Source organism: Emydura macquarii, unplaced genomic scaffold, assembly GCF_026122565.2.
Source record: "Emydura macquarii macquarii isolate MOO-44397 ecotype Brisbane River unplaced genomic scaffold, CSIRO-AGI_Emac_v2 contig_554, whole genome shotgun sequence".
NCBI classification, from domain to species: domain Eukaryota; kingdom Metazoa; phylum Chordata; order Testudines; family Chelidae; genus Emydura; species Emydura macquarii.
This window is the reverse complement of record NW_027130691.1, coordinates 15,966,070-15,985,393: the sequence shown is the minus strand read 5'-3', so window position 1 is coordinate 15,985,393 and position 19,324 is coordinate 15,966,070. Positions and strand designations below refer to the sequence as shown.

General features: G+C 40.7%; 1 protein-coding gene across 1 annotated transcript in view; it reads left to right on the top strand.

Moving 5' to 3' along the window:
* Positions 1-19,324, top strand: part of PPM1F (protein phosphatase, Mg2+/Mn2+ dependent 1F) — a 60,942-nt gene extending 41,618 nt beyond the window's left edge. The window contains exon 7 of the mRNA XM_067539891.1: positions 19,111-19,324. Coding sequence (XP_067395992.1) covers positions 19,111-19,163 — 53 coding nt within the window. The 3' untranslated portion in view covers positions 19,164-19,324. The remainder of the gene's footprint in view (positions 1-19,110) is intronic.

Sequence of the window (19,324 nt, the reverse complement as noted above, 5' to 3'; positions counted from 1 at the left end):
GCAATTGGACTTCAGCACCAAGACCCAATCCCACTCTGCTTGAAGTTCCATCCTATTGTACTGGTCCTCCATGCTGGCACCTGGCTTTGGCTGTCCCAGAGTGTGTTGCTTTGGAGCTGGGCAGAGAGAATCAGCGGTGTCTGTTCTCAGGTCATTACTAGTGTGCCCCATTTCCTGTGAGCATCCCCTTCCACAGCTCTTCTGGGCCAAGGGGTGCCCAAGGTACACAGTCTTCAAAATATGGTCTACTGCCAACCTCTTTCCTGTGATCCAGGACAAGGACAGAACTAATCAGCTACAGCTAGGTACTGCTGGTGAACTCAAGCAAGACACAATGGTCAAAATAAAGGACATAAGAATATGGTGGGTTTTGATCTAATATACATGAAGTAGGTGTAGCTGGATGTGGGCACCCCTGCTGACTAGCTCCAGCAAACCAAACAAATGTTATACCGGACAACATGTAATATTCACTAGCCCATTGTCCTGGTCAAGATGTTCATAAATCTTAATGTTTTTCTGCATAGGCACTGCTACAAAGCAGCTGAGAGCGTGCCTCCCAGCCTAGGTAGACAGACTTGCATTAGCAGAGCTCAAGCCAGTGCACTCAAAATAGCAGTGTGGATGTTACAGCTTGTGCTGCAGCTCAGGCTCTCAAGCCCATCAGACACCCTAGACTTGAGATCCCAAGTTGTAACATCCACGTTATTTTTAGCACACTAGCTCAAGCCCTGCTAACCTAAGTCAGTCTACCCAGGCTGAGATGCTCTCTCCCAGCTGCAGTGTAGACATTCTCTTAAGAGTATCTCCATTCACTTGCCTTTTTTCCCCCAAAGACCACATTCACTAAAATCTCCTGTTTTCCCATTCCCAGACTGTGGAAAAGGAATGAAACAAACTCAGTGGTTATAGAGAATGTTCTGGTTTAAGCTGAATTGTTCATCATCCAAAGTACAGTAGAACCCCTATTTTATTATTTTTTAGAGATTAAGGCATTAATAAAATGGGACATCTCAAAACTATGGGAGGCACAGTACAAAAGCTGAAGTATGGTGCACTGCATTGCTGTGTTGTTTCCAAATCTCTGCAAAGCAATTTTGTCCTATTGCATTGAAACATGAAAGGACATTGTGATTTTTTTTTTCTTTCCATCCTCCTCTACCTCCACGCCCACCCTGCCATCTGAAATAATGGTTTGTATAACTGGTTGTTCATGAGCTTGGTGTTCATAAAATCTAGATTCTATTGTAATGTGATTTTTGTATTAGTGTTTTCTTTTGATATTTGTTTTAAACAGATGATATCTGGTATCAGACATACCAAGGGGAAGGTTATCTGGACAATATCCTTTTGAGATTCTACACCTGATGTTAACTATCCAATTGCAAAGTTAACATACTCCAGAAATGTCTGATATAGGCTTCCATATCTCACTATTCCAATGTTGTAAATAACCAAGTTCCCTTCAATAAAAGATCATTTAGGGTGATTGACTCACATTGAACTAAGAACTAAGTCTTTAGTTCCTTTTAGTTTATTAATGTTCTCAAAAGTATTTGTACTTGTTCTACTGTGGCTTCAGTAGATTTGATTTGCAAAATGCTTTTTTATGTAGGTCAGCATTTACTAAGATTAAACCTGCTGATTGGGGTTTGTTACCATGTTTTAATAGAAGTCCGTATGCTGAGCAGATGGGGGAGAATTTTAATGGTTCTCCATTAGAATGGGGAAAATGTTTAAAATGGTTCAGTAGCTATTTAAACTTCAATTGAGAGAGAGCTTTTGCAAATGTTCTGAATCTGTCTGGGAAAATGTAAACTTGGTAATTTTATACAAGAATTTATGGTACATTTTTTCCCTTTGAGGAGAGTCTTTCATTCTGAATAAGTCAGAAAGCAATTATTCTAACTCTGCTGTTTGTAATGGAGCAGATTAGCTACAATATTGGGGCATGAAGTTTGAGATGCTATTCTCCTTATCCTAAAATAGATTCTGCCGTCATGTAAAGGAATGTGCTTTCCAAATCATTCTATCGGCTGCATAGCAAATGCCTCTAGGAAACTTACATAAGGTAACCTACACTCCTGTCACTTTTTTTGGTATTCAATATGATTTTTCTCTTGATATATTGCTTTCTTGCCTTATTTTCTGTATTTAAAAAAAAAAAATTAGAAACTCAGAGCCTTTGCCTACTTCCCACTTGATGGAGTCCGATTTTTAATCTGTAATATTGCTCTGTAGCAATCTTTTTAGTGGAATAACAACAAAAATGCTGGCTTATAGTAAAGTTCACTTCTTCCCAAGGATTTCAAAACATTTTACAAACATCAGTGAATTAGGCCTCTGAATCTTGGCTGTGAATGGCAAAATTCCCTTTGACTTTAATAGGGCCAGGATTTTACCCTGGGAGTGGGGGCTAAAGAAAAGAATAATTTTTATAGCAACATTGACTGGGATGTTTAGGTTAATTTTATTGTTAATACCTGGTTTTCTTGAATTAATTACCTCAGTGCTTCTAGCTGTAGCTGAAGAACAATTGTCATTAAAATCAAAAGGCTGAAGGCAATGGGATAAAATCAATAGCTTCCAGGGGCTTTACAGAAGTCAGTGGCAGCCATTCATATCCTGAGGCAGGAGTACAAGGCCTCTGATATAGAGGAGAGACAGACGCTGCAGGCATCTGTGCATTCCTTTAGGTTTATGAAAGGTATGTTTGTGTTTCCTGCCTCTAGAGGGCTCTCTGTTACCTTTTGGCAAAAGAGTTCTGAAAGGGTTTTGGCGGTGCCCGCTGGCACTATTAAAAAAGACACAGCCAATGTTGCTTTCATATTTTTCTGCCTTGTAACAAGTCTTTGGAAGCGTGAATGTGAAATATTTTCAGAGTACATAAACCACACAGGCAGGAAGGTATTAATTGTGCTAGGGATACTTGTGAATGCAGTGAGCCTAGCATTGACATGATTGTGTATTTAAAAAAAAAAAAAAAAAGGGCATAAAAAGGCACGATCTAGTTGTTTGGACCCTACCTTTAAATTAGGTTTTCTAGTGCCTTAAAATAAATTGCTAGACTAGATTGGACCCAAGGGCCATCCAGTCCAGTGTTCTGTTTCCAGCAGTGGCCATTACCAGATGCTTCAGAGAAGTGTGCAAGAAACCCTGCATTTGGAAGGGAAGGGATAACTTTCCCCTGTGAAAGTTTCTTCCTAATTCCCATTAATTAAAGGTTGATTTACATCCTGAAGCACAAAGGTTATATCCCTTTGAAAATTCTTTCATTGGTGTCTCGGGTTATGGTGGGTTTGGTTTTTTTTGGGGTTTTTTTTGGGAGGAGGGGGTTTGGGGTTGTTTTTTGGGGGGGGGGGGGGGTGGGGGGGTTTGTAAACATGCATGTCCAGAATTAATAATCATCTCTCTAATCTATTTTTGGATCCTGCAGAGAGATACTTGTGTGAGCTAGTGTTGTAGACTAGGCTCTTCTTTATTACGGAGGAGCTGATTGCAATTCCATAGTTAAGGTCGTGCTTCATTTTGCACTTTAAAGGGATTGGATCATTGTTTTGTATGAAAAATATAACTTAGCCTTCCCAAACTTTCAAGCACTTACTCTTAATTGAAAAGTGGGTTCTTTAGGAAATTTAGCATCCTGTGTCAATTTTTTTCTTTTCCCCAAATATCTTACCAATGAACAACAGACACTTCATGCTTCAATATAATAATATATTAATAATAATAATAATATAATTAAAATTAATTGAAATCTTGTGCAGAGCCTACACTTGAAGAAATTAGGTTATGATTAAACTAAATTAATGACTGTACCTAATTGTTTTGACTTCACAGGCTACAGCGAGGCTCAGGTAACTTATATGGGGCCATTGTGACAGAGAATTCAACTAATCACCACCCTTTCTCTACCAATATTTTTCAAGCAATTATATTCGTTGTAATGACTCAGTGATATAAGGGAGACTGGACACCTGTCAAGAGTTTTCATAGCCAGATTAACAGACCCAACTGTCACTGCTCTTTAAAAGTTCACTGGCTGTCTATTCACTCCAGCATCAATGCTTTGAAAGATTCCCATGGCACTGCTGCTTCAGCTGTGCTGCCCATTGGAACAGCGATACGGGCAGAACTGAGGCAGCAGTGTTGGGAAAACCTGTAAAATACAGATGCTAGGATTTGGCTCTTCCTGCCTTCCTTCACTTAGCGCCAGTCTTACTAACATAGCCCTCTGCCCCAATAAGTCAATTGAAAATGTTAAGGGCCAAATTCACACCAAAGCAGCCAGTGTATGGAAGCGTTCTCTGGGTTTCTTGCTGTGTTCAGGTATATTTTTAAAAACAAAGGAAATTCCAAGACACCAAACAGTTAAAATAGAATTAAGGTTGAGGGTATGTATCAGTAACTGAAGCTTTTAAAAAAAAATGCTGTAACTATCCCAAAAGCCAGCATTACAAGAAGTCTAAATACCTTAAGGTAAGAAATACACAATTAAGGTACCCAAAGAACCTGAATTCTGCCCTGTTGTGACACTATATGCTTATGATGAAGGTGTAGTGGTCTGTAGACACTTAAAAATGCCTTTATCATAAGCATATGGCATCACTACAGGGCAGAGTTAAGGTTCTTTGGGTGCTTTAATTCTGTTTTTCATTCTTTAATGTGTTTTAGATTTCTTGTAATGCTGGCTTTTGGGCTAGATATATCATCCTTGTGGTTTTTACCCTGAAATTACTGATATGTATTCTCAATCTTAACACCACCTTAAAGATTTTTTTATTGTTTTTTGTTTTGTTCTGGAAATAATAGAAAAGGAAGTGGCTATTCGATCAGAAGGTGCTATTGAAAAAGCAGCTGGCTTCTAGGGAGAGAGTAGCAGAAGGAGATGTAAGGGATCCAAGCAGTGTTGGAACCCTTATTTAAGTAGTCTAGGAAAAGGTTTTTTAAAAATGTATTCAAAATATTAGGGAAAAGTTACTCAGAAGCATCACCTGCTATTTTCTCCCATGCTCCCAAGAACTCTTTTTATAGTGAAAGGATGTTGCATAATACTGCACCTGCGCTACAGAAAATTGTGGTCTAACATCTTGTTTTTAGTGAAATTTAAATCAATGAGCTGTTCTCCAATAGCAGCAATAAGCCAAGCCAAGAAGTTCATTAGTAGGCTAGTGGTGAGTGTACTGCCTGGCTGAAGGCACGGTGTCTCTCAGCAACTCACTAGGAGCACTCACAGCTAGCTCTGCCAAAGCACTCTACTCCTCCCACGGGGAGACTACTCCACCAGCTAATAGGCTTCCTGACAGTGATACCTTTTTTGCTATTCTGCCTTAGCTTTGCCATTCTTCATTTCATCCCACTACAAATAGCCATAGCCCCTTGGATCATTCTAAACAGGTATGCTCCATCGTATTGAGGAGTGGGATCAAAATGCTTTTTTACTCTAAGTTAAATACCTAGTAATGATGTAATTTTCAATGAATATTGAACAAGACTCTTTGATGTCCTAGAGCTCCCAGATTTGCTCTACGGCAGTGAGATCTGGCTGGCTAGTTGTGTCCATCCACCAATAAATAAGACTGCTGGAGCTTGGAATCCATCAGTGATTATGCAAGCGTCTGTGCCATGCACAAAAACCAGCAGCTAATGAAATGAAGCAGAGGTTCCATGGGCTCACAGAATGCTGTGCCGTAGTTGAGATGTCATGGGGAGGTGGGCCGAGGGTGAGTTAGAGAGACCATCAGGGATTCTCCTTGCAATTAAACAGCTCTAGAATGTGGCAGCACAAAACCAGCTTGTGATGGTAATGGCTGCTATGAACTGTTAAACTCCCAGCAGCAGCAGAGAGGTAGATGCATGGGGAATAGTTCCAGAGTGTGTGTGTTTCACAAGGAGCTGTTGTTTGGTCTCATCTGTGTTCCTAGCTGCAGACTATTGAAGGGGGGTTTGGCCTTTGGACTTTGCTTTCAGATGTTTTGCCTGATCTCATCTCAATTTTCAGTAGAGACAAATTCTTCATTAAAGACAGAAGTTTGGGGCAACTCAGATTCCTCCCATTTTTACTTCAATTTGTAGGCTGTTACAATCTGACCTTCTCATTACTCTGCCTTACTCATTCCTAGGACCCTCTGCTCTGCTCATTACTTTGCTATGCTTGCTATACATATTAAGTCAACTTCTTCAGCTTGCTAATATAGGTAAGCATATTCACCCCCACTTAAATTGCTCTGTGGCTTCAATTGGTTGCATATTTCACTTCCTGCACCTGACGTGCTGTGTAGTGTTGCTATGTGCTTCTAAAGCCGCTGTGATGTTTTATCCAAGATCTATAGTGGCAGTGGTTAAAGAAGTTGTGTGGTCTAGTGGGTAAACCAGGAAACTGGGCATCAGGACCCCTGGTTCTATTCATAACACTGGCACTATCTCACTGGGTGATTTTTGGCTAAACCCCTTTGCCTTTCTGTGCCTTAATTTGCCTATCTATTTCAGTGGTTAAATGCACTGATGCCTGTGGTATCCTAGAATCCAGAATTCAATAGTCAGTATTCAATCCAATAACCATATTCTTCTACCTTCTCAAATGAAGGGCACAAAATAAATGCCAAATGTTGCTTATTTCAGTGATAAGGTTTGTCAATTTGTAATGCACACCAAGGCTTGTACATAAGGAGTTACATAAATCAATAAATAACATGGGAATAATAGCTGCTTAGATACCAAGTTAATGAGTGCATATACAAATGTAGATAGTTAGATGCTATATAATGACCTGTTCCTAATTATATCCAGCTAGTACGTTTGCTCTGGTTTTTCCTCAAAGTCTATATGAACTGCTTGGAGCTTTAACAATGCACGTTATTTACCACTCATTTGCATGCACTATGCTCCTGCTTTGAAAGTGCTTTATAGATTTCAAGCTGAACTCATTCTTACAATTCCACTAAATCAATCTGTGTGTTTATGCAAGATCTCTTGGTTCCATTTCTTTTATGTGAGTTTGATGGGTTACTTTTCTGTAGGGGAGTGTGTTCTAGTGCAGCATTTCCCATACTTTATTGATACATGTTCCACCTTCTTAAAAACTGGTGTTTGAAGAACCACATGCACATTTCTTCTTTTTGTACACATTTATTTTAGACCTTAATAAGCTTCACTTGTGGGCTTATAGACTAAGTGTGTGATGTGATTGGTGGCTGCCTGAGGGAAACTTATATGTGAAGGATGTTAGGCTATAGGAGGCCAAATGGGAGGGGTAGATTACAGGAGGGTTAGCATAGGCTGGGAATTTTCAGTGAAACTGTTTTCAATTTGAAAAAAACAGATTAGTAGAAATTTACACTTTCCAGGAACCCTCTGGCTTTGACAGAACTTTCACTGGGAAGGTTTCTCAGGTCTAGAATGGAATTTCTAGTCAAAACTAGAAAGAGAGACACCCCAGAACAGCCTGGTGGGAAAGATGCTCACCAGGGATGCGCAGACCAGGTTCACGGCCCTAGTCCACCTGATTCAGATGACTGCCCTACCCACTATGCTATTGACCATTCTGTGTCTCTCTCTGGTTTTTCATGACCATCTTTGAAAGGTCTTCATTGTTTTTGTCCTGATGCAAAGTGGGAAAATTTCTGAAATAGTGAAAAGTTTCACAAGATGGGAAAACATTTACCCACCAGTTCTAACAAGGTTAGATTGGGAGGGAAAGGATTCTGGCTGGAGTGTGAGGTGGGCTCTGGTGGGAGAAGGGAAGTGTATGCAGGGGGAGGAAGGGTAGAAAGGGCTCTGGTGAGGGTATGTATTAAAAACAGAGCAGGGAGGGGTAGAGAGCTGGAGGAAGTCAAGAAGTGTGGGACTTTACCTGACATTAGGCTGCTTCAGCACCAATTCACCCTTTTTCTAAGGCTTCAGGTTCTGAACCAGGAAGCTGCAGCCCCCGACCTTTCTGGATTGTCTTTCCCTCTTGTCTCCTTTTGGTCTGGTCTCACTATTCTTTCCTCTTGGTTAAAGGATTCCACAGCCCTTCTGTATGGGATTGTGCCGTGATTCAAGCAAGCTTCCCCCACCCACCAGTGTCCGGGTTCCAGCCCCATTCCATGGAGTCTCCCTTGGTCCTTGGATTTGCCCCATGGATTTCAGGGGCCCCCCCCCAGCTCTTTTCCTTGATGCTAGGCCATGATTCAGGCAGGCTTCCCCAACCCCTCACTCTCCATTCTGGTTCAGCCTAGAGAGTCTCTTTCCTCACTTGATGATTCCCTGCAATTCTGCTGTCCAGGCTGTCAGCCTTCTCCCTTTTAATCCTCCTGCAAGTCATCTAGCAGCTGGATTTTTATCATGTTAAGGTGGTAGCTCCCTCCCTCAGCTAATCTGCTACTCCCTTGAATACCTTTTTCCTTCAAGAGATCATGTCATCGAATGAGGTTGGCTAGTCATAGGCCCCAGTACGCCTTAAAGGGAACAGAGAACCCTATTACAGCACACCACTTCCAACAAGCTATGTACCACAGTTTGGGAACCTTCTGCTCCTATCTGCCAGCTCCTGCCAATCTCCACCCTGCCTGACTCCTGCCCTTGTCTCTTGTTCTCCCCCACTGCACACCTTCTGCTCTCCTCTCCCAACTACAGTCCTCCCTCTCATAACTTCTCCTCCCACACTGGATGAATGTGGCAAACTCACACAGAGTTCCTTGGCCTCCACCAACCTTTGTATATATTTCTATAGAATCCCTCCAACGATGGAGCCTTATCTAGCTCATCTGTTGTTCAGTACTGGAGTGGAAAGGTGGCAGTGGCAAATCAGCAAGCAGTGCTATGGGCCATGCAGCACTTTGAATGTGACCGGCTGTCTAACCACCCCATTATATTGCAATGTAAAAAGCAAATGCCAGACTTTCCAGCTACGGATGTTATTGCCCAATGGATTCTTTCTCTGGGACATGCCATTTAGGTGGTGTATGTGTCTGTAGAATGGCATTTGCTCTTTAAGAAGTGTTTTTCCAAGTAGCCCTCGGCTTCAGCCACTCTTGACAAAGCCTCAGTAAGAGCCTTCCCTATGCCTACATCACTCAGGGCTGTGAAAAAATTAGCACCCGGAGCATTGCAGTTAGCCACATCTACACAGGAGAGTTCAACCTATGTCAAGGGAAGAGTTCTTCCATCGATTTAGCTACCACCTCTCGGAGAGTTGTCTTACCTACATCAAGGGGAAAAAAATCCTGTCTGTCAATGTAAGTCCTAAGAAGCATCTACCCTATGACCCTACAGCGGCACAGCTGAAGCACCATAGCTGTGCTGCTATAGCATAGACGTAACCTATCTCATTAATGACCTGTGGTTTATTTAAGATTTTAAATCTGAATGAATGGAGTATAGGAAATTAGGGAAATAAAACTTCACACAGAATGTCTAGAAAAGCGTCACTTTTAATCATCACAAATAGCAAGAGAGGTTCCAATCATTTATACAGGGGTTGTGTTTATTTTACAAACATGGTGTATATACTGTGCTGTATAAAGTCATGTGCTGTGTTACAGAGAAACTGGTGACGGGCACCATTATAAGAACTTAGCTATAGATTAAATAAATATATATACACACCGTGTGTGTACATACACACAAATATATATCCCACAGATGGAGCGGTGATATCCATGTGATGAATGTCAAAACCATGTGATAAATACACTTATCATATGTCTTTCACTATCTCACCTACCTTCTGCCCATCAGTTAGTTTCTCCCTATTCTAACATCCTCTTCAAATAGCTGCCACTAGGGCCCTTTTCAAGTGCAAGGACCAGAGCAGTGTAAAGAGGCCTGAAGGCACTGTATATGACTAGGGGGGGAAATTCCCTACGGCAGACACAGCTGTAAGACTGCCTTCTGAGGTCCACGGTGCAAGGTCTGACATAAAGAGTGTGTCCACAAGATGCAGCACCATGGAGATCCCTGGCAGTTTCTGTGGCCTATAGGGCAGCCCAAGGAGGCTGCTGTAACTCAGACAGGCCCCCTGGCTTGTCTTCTAAGTTACAGTAGGAGACTTGCCAGCCCCCAGAGAAGCCCAGGATTAGGATGGCACAAAGGTGGCTTAAAGCCACCTTAGTTCACCCTAAGTAAAAATGTCATGACTTTAAAGTTATTATATGTCTAGTGTTTAGAAAGAGGCACTTTATCGCATTAGGAAGGAGGATTCATAGCTTCCCAGGGGGACCAGCACTTGCTTCTAGCACTGCCAGGATGTGGGCCCTTGAAGTGTTTATGGGAGGATCCTTGCGGCTCTGACATGGAGGTGGAGGAGCCTTGGAGCAGGAAATTGGGGCAGGTGGGGAGGAAATCATGGCAGGTCAGGGCACTCTAGTGTGTCCATTGTAACAAATGCTCAGGCTAACCATGCTGAAGCTGAACAAAAACCCTGTTAGAGCAGAATCCAGTGATGTTTTAATTAACATCTTACTTATATGAAGCCTTTACCATCTGTTCCACCCCCTCAGTGTGAATGCGAATCTCAATATGTTGATTGCATAATTAAAAATGAAAATATATTTTGGTAGAACGCAGCCTCGGCATCTGCGATCATTTTTCTCATCTTCCCGCCCCTCAAAAAAAAATCAGAAGGAAACTGCTTCAACTTCGCTTGAACTCTATACTGAAGCTGTCATTTGCAGTGCATCACACTGAGTTTTCTTGGGGTGTGACTAACTACTATATTATTTTCCTGTGTTAACAGTGTTTTAAACCAACACACTAAAAGTTTTTACTTTCGTCCAATGGCTGTTCTATTAGTTAATATTTTAAGATTTGTTTTTATTGTTGCAGTAATGAAGGGGAGGTAGGCACTTGAATCCTGCTTTGTTAGAACTACAGCTCCATTTGAGACAACCTGAAACCTCTCAATTATTAAGCTAATCAGAAATCTGTTGGTAGCATAGGTGCTGGAATAAGGAGTGTGGAGGGTGCTGCAGCTTGAAGTGGTTTCCATTGTATACAGGGTTTACAGCTTTGGTTCAATGATTCTCAGCACCCCCACTATACAAATTGTTCCAGCGCTCCTGTTGGTAGCAGGAAGCTGCCCCCTAAACTCAAGCCTCTTTAAACTTCCAAGAAGGGGTTAACCTGAATACAGAACAAGAAAGTTTAGTGAACAGAAGAGGAATGATATAATGACTGCTGAGATCAGCTGGGCTGCTCATGTTACAAACATGGGCCTAAGTCTTTGAGGGGGGAGAAGTAGGGGGTGAGGGAGGGCGCAGCTTTCCTGTAACTAGACCAAAGCAGTTACTCAGGGCTTTTACAACAAATGAAATCATCAATGTGAGTCACGTTCCCTTTTGCTTCTCTCTGCCAAGTTCTAGGTGCTAAGGGGGGGGAGAAGACGCAAAACCAACAAAAAGCAACAGGGAAGTTGAACTGAGACAACTCTCCACTCTCTGTATTCTTTGACATTTTAGGACTGATGATGGGTAGAGATAAAAGGTCTTTAAATATCCTGTCTGTAAATTTCACAACACTATCGTCTGTCAACCGTTCAGCTGAACAAATAGGTTAAATTCTTCAAATAATACACCACCTAATTACAGATTACATTCCTGTGCCATATGGAATGAAGGACTGAACATGGTAAAAGGCATTAACCTTTTCTGTTTAATTGAAAGATGCTCTAGCCTTGGGAAGGTAAATGGCATATGCAGCTGCTGCTGCTGAATCATTCTAGTTCCAAGACAGGACTGAGCAAAACACTGAGATGGTTATCTGATTCTAACCAGAGCAGACAGTGGTATGTTTCAATGCTTTTTGAAGCTCCAACTGTCAGTGTTAGCTCTACTTAATAAATGACCAAGGAGCTTTTCTTCTTTGCTCCAGGGCTCATAACAGAGTTCTGAGATTCTCATTATTGTTAATTACCTGACATCTTTATTTTATTTATTTATTACAAGTAGGAACATCAGTTTACACAGTGTTCTTAAGAGGGTTGGAGATTGGAGGAAAAAAATCTCAGGAATGTTTTGCATCAGACTTTTTGCATAGATCTTACCTTGCATAGATCCCTCCTCTAATTCTTGCCTGTGCAAATCAGCAAAAGACAGTAACTGATTACTTTTGTTTTTCTTATTTTTTGTATTCAGATCAATAAGACACAATGTGATTTTTTTTGGTAGGGGAAACAATAGACAAACATGAAGATTTCTACCATTACTATATAAAGGTATGTATGGTATGTTTGTGAGGCTTTTTATTTTATTTATTTTTTTGTCTTAATTGTAGAATATATTTGATAGATTCTTAGATTAAAGTCAACAGGAGGTACCAAAGTGATCATCTAGTCTGAGGTCCTGAATAACAGGCCATAGAACTCGCCCTTCCCCCGCCTCCCCAAAATAATTCCGGTTGTAACTAGGCCATATTTTAAGAAAAAATCCAATAGTGATTTAAAAATTGCCCCCAAGACCCTTGATAAAGTTCCAGTAGCTAATTAACTTCACTGTTTTTTAAAAAGAGAAAAGAAATGTATGCCCTATTTCCAGTTTGAATTTGTTTAGCTTCAACTTTCAGTCACTGCATCTTTATCTATGTCTTATGTGTCAAGACTTGTAGGACAATATCACATGTAACCATATATCCATAAAACAAAGAATTGCAGTAATGGATTACATTGGGCAGGTTTAAATACGAGGATGAATATTATTTATACAGCACTATAAATGTTCATGGTGCTTTAAAAACAAACACAGACAACATCCCTGTTTTACTATGAGTTATTAGGGCCAGACTCTGATCATTGTTACACATATATTTAAAAAAACCAAAACCCAGTGTTGCCAATCAGAGACTTTTGGATTTGTGCAGGTGTCACAGTCATCAGAATCTGTCTCTAAGACATTGATATGATGGTGGAGGAAAACCACCATTGGAAGGCAGGGTTACAGAAATAAGATACATGGGATTGTTTTAGTAAGAGCTTTCTCCTGCCAGTTATGTATGGTTCTTGGCTTGCTTTTTAAGAAGGGAAACTAGTGTTTGTCTGCCTCAGGGCAGCAGCGTGTTTTTAAGGAAGAGATCTGAAGAAAGTAGAAGTATAGTTGGCTGGGTCAGGAAGGGTTTCCAGACATGGACAGCTGCATGGAATCAGGCATGACAAGGAAAGCAGGAGAAGGCAACAAAAGAGTGTGGCTAGTTGTGTGTTTTAGGCAAGCTATTGGATTTAAGGAGTGGGAAAGAAAAGCAGAGAAGTAAGTTGGAGTAGCCATTGAAGTACTTTGCACAACAGATTAATTTTATTACTGCATTATGACTGTACTGGAGAAAAGTGATGCAAGAGACAGAAATGTAGATAGCAGTAGCAGAGACCATAGATGCAACCACCAGGGAGAGTATCAGGGATATGTCCTCCCCTCAACTTTCTATTATTTGAGTGTCAGTGCAGATTCAGCATTTATTGCATTCCTACTCCTAGCTTTCCTCAACATTGTAGGTAGGTGTCACTGATAGCAGAACCAGACAATCAGTGCCTGGACAGGGGAGCTGGTAGTAGGAACAGAGAGTGATAGACTTTTGGAGACATTATAGTGGAAACCCAGGAGGATTTAATGTCCAGTCCTCAAGGTGGAGAAGGGGGAGAGAAGGGTTAAAGAAAAATTACCCTGGGATTTTGGTCCAGGTAGGATAGGAAAGAAAGATGACTTCAGATGAACGGGCTGCTGCTACGTTCACTTGAGTTGAATGGAGAAGCACTCCATATGCAGGAATAATAGCCCGATCTACCTAATCTAGCTATCTAAGGCTTATTATTATTTATTTTCATAAAAAACAAACAATGAAAAGTACAAAAAGGTAAATGACTTACCGCTGGTCTGTGAAGCCTGCAATATTTGGAAACATGAGATCTTCAATAGAATTATGGAATTACCCAATTTTACAACTTGCCAAAGCTACGAGACCAGACAATACAAAATCAGACAATACTACATAGACATAACATGTTAGAGTAGAGGTAACTGATAAAATAGGAGAAGATATATATGAATAGGGATGGAGGGGGTTGGAGGATGGTAGGTGGAATGGAGGTCTAGCATTCTTTGAGCCATCTCAACACTTTTTTTTTTTTAATCAAAATTATCTAGAAATGTGGTCCAATTTTTTTCAGATCCATTTATTGCTCTGTCGATATGCTATTCTTTCTTTGGATGCTGACTCAGACATGTCCACATACCACTTCTCTAGTGAAAAAGTAGGCTTATGCCCACAATAGTGTACAATCGTGTGCTTGGTAATTATTGGTTATCGAGGGCTGCGAAGTCTTTGTGGTGGAGTTAAGCCAATTTAGCAGGTAAGTAATTTAGGATATAATTTTCAGCTGAGATTTGGCTGTTGAAGCTGAGCACAGTTTTAACACTTGTGTCTACTTCTTTCCACAGCTGCCTGGCAGCTGGACAGTCCCACAGTATATGCATCAACCTTTTTATTTTTGTTTCAGCACCAACAAACACCAGTTGATAAGACCCTTATCTTGGACGACCTCTGTAGTGACCAATACATTCCGACTAAAAACTTTTGTGTTAAACATAGCCTGATCCATAGAAGTAGTATTAACATTCCATAAAATGCTGTACCATTGGGATTTTTTTTAAGGTCCATGATAAATCCCCTTCCTGTGCTTTCACAAAGAACTCCTTATGCATCCATCATAGTAGTATGTAGGAGGAGTTCAGTTTACCACCTTTAGGTAACCTCCCTAAACTTGAGATTTCATTAATGGGATAACTGCTGTATTTTTATTATCTGAGATAAGCTGCAGCAAAGGCTGTTCAGAGTCTATGCTGGGAATTTATTAGTATATTGGCATTTACCTAACTGCACTTCATGAAAATAATGGGAAATGATGGTGGTACCACTGCCCTTGTATAATGTATTGGATATAAAAATGGAGTACTTTGGAGATCTATAGGAAGGCTGGATGTACTCACTTCATATAATACTCATTTCTAACAGCATTTGTTCCAGAGTCATCAATCCAAACAATTTGTAATTGATTAACTATCTGTATATGTTTCCAGAGCATGGAGTAGTAGTATGGACATAGGCTTGAGCATCAGGCCATCTGCCTCCTGCTTTCCCACACTTGCTATGTGACTTGTGTATCTATCTGTGACTCTACAAAATGCCTATTGGAGAGGAGTTATCACCCCCATTTTACAGATAATCTCCTCAAAAAGAGCCACCTTTATCATAATGATAGAAAATACTTCTTGCTTCTGTAACCCAAGGATTTCAAACCTCTTTATGAATAACAAATAAGCTGCTACTAGAATTCTTTTTATCCCCATTTTATTTATCAGGAAATTGACGCACGGAGAGGCTACCTTATTTGCATGAAGTTGCACATCAAATCAGTAAGAGAACTGAGAATAGAATTCGATTCCTGGTCCATTCTAACTACAGGACCATGATCCATCACATGGGAGAAGCAGGCGGGGAGGATGTAGTGTATGTGAATATATCTACATTAAGTATAGTGTAGTTTATATTTTCCACTTATCACATACACCTATCATTCTCGATGTACATCTGAAATAAAAACAGTACTCATGCAAACAGAATAATTCTTCCAGTGTTAGGTCTTCCAAAATATGACAAGCCATATGTCTTTTTAATTAATTAACTACAATGATATTAACTAGATCAAAAGAACAAGAAAAATAAAATACTAACAAAAATGAATGGAGTTGGCAGACTGGATGGATCCTTATTGACAAGATACATCAGCTCACTCCATTCTGGAGTTCAGGCTCCAAACCATTCCAGCTGGCATGATTTTTAATTCTAGTTCATGGAATGTTAGTCCTTAAAGCAACAGTCATTATACAGAGTCAACCTCAGGTCTTAAAGTTCCAGCCACCACACTTACTAAACAAAAAGCCCCTCAACCAAGTTCAAACACAGCACTGGATAAAGTCTGGGGAAATTTAAGTCTTGTAGTCTGCACTGAGGTCAACAAACCTACTTTGATGGGAAGCTCTGTGAGGCATGGACCATCTTTATTCATTGTGTATTACCTAGCTCAGTGTTAATTCCTTAGCTTCATCTGTAGTAATTATGACTTGACCATGAGCACAGAGACCATCCTAGATCAGTTTCAAAATTTCAGTCTTGTTTGTTTCCCTGCCAAAGATTTTATCTGCCACCAGGGCACTTTGCACTGTAAATTCAGTCTGTACAGCTGTAGAATTTGCACCTCTGTGTGTTACAAATCTACTGCTCTGGGCTAGTATTAATTTAGCAAGAATAATTAACTGAGAAAACAAAGCTGTTGAATGAGAGATGCTACATAGCAAGTGCATAATTCTGTATGTACATACTGTGTGTTTGATTAGCTATTTTGACTGTTACTGATTGTTGTTGGAAACAAATCTTAATTAAACCTAAATGTTACTTATGCCATTTCTAGACATTTTATCCTGTAATATTGCAGATTTTCATTTTCATACAGCTACTGTATAAAAACCCACAAACATTAATTTAAAAAAATGTGTTCACTTTCATCTTACCACTCATATGCAGAAACAAAGGCATGGGCCAGGGGTTCAGCTCTGCTCCCTCTGAAATCAATGGGAGATTTGACACTGATTTCAGTGGGAGTCAGATTGGCTCCCATTCCATTCTTGCCTGTCTTGCACAAGTAATCCCTTTGACATGTGGCAGGAAAGTCTCATTTTGTTGATTAAATACCATGGACACCACAGGACATTTTGTGTTTGGATGTTGCTTTTCTTCTGTAGCATTTACTAACAAAGGCTTGATGCTTTTATGGTGTGGTCAAAATTGTATCTCCTCACAATAAACAGGAAGCCCTAGAATATACTTCATCACCAGTATCGCACCATACAAATTCCAAAAGATAACATCTCAGACATTTTCTTTTTCAAAACAGAGTGTAATCACTTCCTCTAGGAAACCTATGTAACATCTGCATGGCTCCTCTTTGCTAAGATTATGCAAAATTGCAAGTTGTTTGAAAATGAACAGTGAGCCATCAACTTTGGAGTGTAGAAACTGACATCTGTCATGTATATTATACTTATATATAATGCACTTTCATACACTCTGAGGTATCAGGGTAGTAGGTGTGAATTTAGTCCTGGTGCAAAGTGCTGGGTTGCTAGTGGAAGAGACGGGCATTTTCTGTTTATCCACAGAACAAGTGAAGCATGGATAACAGCAATATGTCTCTCCCTACTCTGACTTGCCAATATGTCTGTTATGTTCTCAGTATACACACAGAGAAGTTAGATAAAACCATAAATATTCATGCTGGAAGGTTGCAACATAACTTTATTTCTTAGAATTCAGAACAATAACACACATGAACCAAAACTGACAGAAGAAACAGGCTGCTCCCTAAGGCAGAGGGATAACTCATCCCATCTTGCTTTTAGCTGGCTTGGTCCAGATGGACTTTGATTGCACCCGTTGCTACACAACACCCTAGCCTGCAAGCAGAATTAGGCAATGCCCCTGCTCTTAAAGTGACAGTTTGCAACTCCAACACAGTTCTAAATGCATCTCAGAGTCTCCATCGTAACCTAAAGGGACCTCCTCTATGGTTCAATCCATTGACTTCAATGGGATTTGGATCAGGTCTCTAGACAGGACAGGGGAGTTTTATTTCCAATCAAGCCATGGTCTTGGCTGAGGCTGCTACCAAGGAAGCCAGTTGTGATGGTGGTTTTCGTGATGTAGAAGCTTGTCTTCAAAGAACTGGCCTAATCCCACCTACTCATTTCCCAGCAGTTGCCAACCAGCTGTCAAGCGGCAGCTTCTGTCACTGTCTGGTCATGAGCTGAATGTGAACTGCAGTAACCTTTATGGGGAAAGCGCTGCCTGCCATTACTGCAATAGGTTCCATCTCATCCTGCTGTGTTTGTTGTTCCTGTCCATGGTGTGCCTATTAAGGAAGCCAGATAGAATTGCAGTAGATAAGCAACATGCACATCTCTGGCACTGTAGAGACAATAAACTAACATTGATTTTTTGAGGGACTCACATACTGGTGCTGACACCCTCTTTATCTTACTTGAAATCAAGTTCCAGTAAGTTTTTTAAAAGTTTGGCACTGAGGCCCTGATCCTGCAACTGGCTCCATGCAGATGGACTTGCAGGCCCGGGCAAAGTGCTGCTGACTTCAAAGGGGCTTCACCCGTACAGAGCCAGATGCAGGATTGGGGCTGTAGATGTTCCAGTGACTGATGCCTTACAGTGTGCCATTAGTAACCAGTTGGCAGGAGCCATGAAGGAAGCAGTCAGTAAATGGGAGCTGCAGCAACAAAGCAGCCCCCTCAAGAAGCGCTGATTGTCCACCAACCCAGCAGCTTTCTAATGCAAGAAGATTCAATACTGAACTTCTCTTCTGCGGTGGCGTATTTGCTAATCAGTCATTGAGGCTAACATCCTGCTACCCCTCCCTCCCCCAGCCACCACACCTCTGCCACTATCCTACCTCACTCTCACCTAGCCCCCATATCCCTGCCTCAGTCTCTTCCCCTTCCACTCTCCTTTTTATTAACTCAGTCCCTCATTTCCCCACTTCAACCCCCAACAGCTATAAACAAGAAATATCTTTAAATAGAATCACTGCAGTACAAAGACAACCTGAAATACCCGACAGTCTTGCTGCAATCCTTGCCCTGTACTCCTTCTACCTTTGTTTGTGATCGTCACTTGTCCGACAACTGTTCGGGGGATGGACTACATCTTTTACTATATGGCTGTAAAGCCCCAGACCTTCAATAGCATTGAGGAAATGAATAACAATACACACCTAGAGGTTTTCCTCCTTTTTTTTTTTTTTGGGTATTCTATTGTGTTTGCCTAACTAACACTGTTACAGGAAATAAACAGGTCAAGAGGCTGATTGTATACACTACATTATTTTAATTAAGATTTTTTTTTTTTTTTAATCTTGCTGTCCTTCAAATGTATCATTCCAGTGCAGAAAAACTACATACATATACCAGGTTCTTGGTTACATCACAAGCTACCCTACCATTTTACATACATACTGTTATGTGCGTTTTTCTTTGGCCCTGTGTAATTATTTTTATCTGGATGTTTCCATTTCTTTATCAGCGTCAGCTTGTTTACTGAATTTTCAGTTTCAAGATGAAGAAGGCTCAAGATAAGGAGTCAGTCTCCAGAAGTTAGAAGATCTAGATCACATTAAAGACAAGCAAAACCCTCAACAATATTGAAATTACTCAGATGGTTACGGCAGCTGACTGAGACAGAGTGTGCTTTGAGGCTGGGAAATTTCCATTACTGAAGTTCAGGACAATGCCTGAAT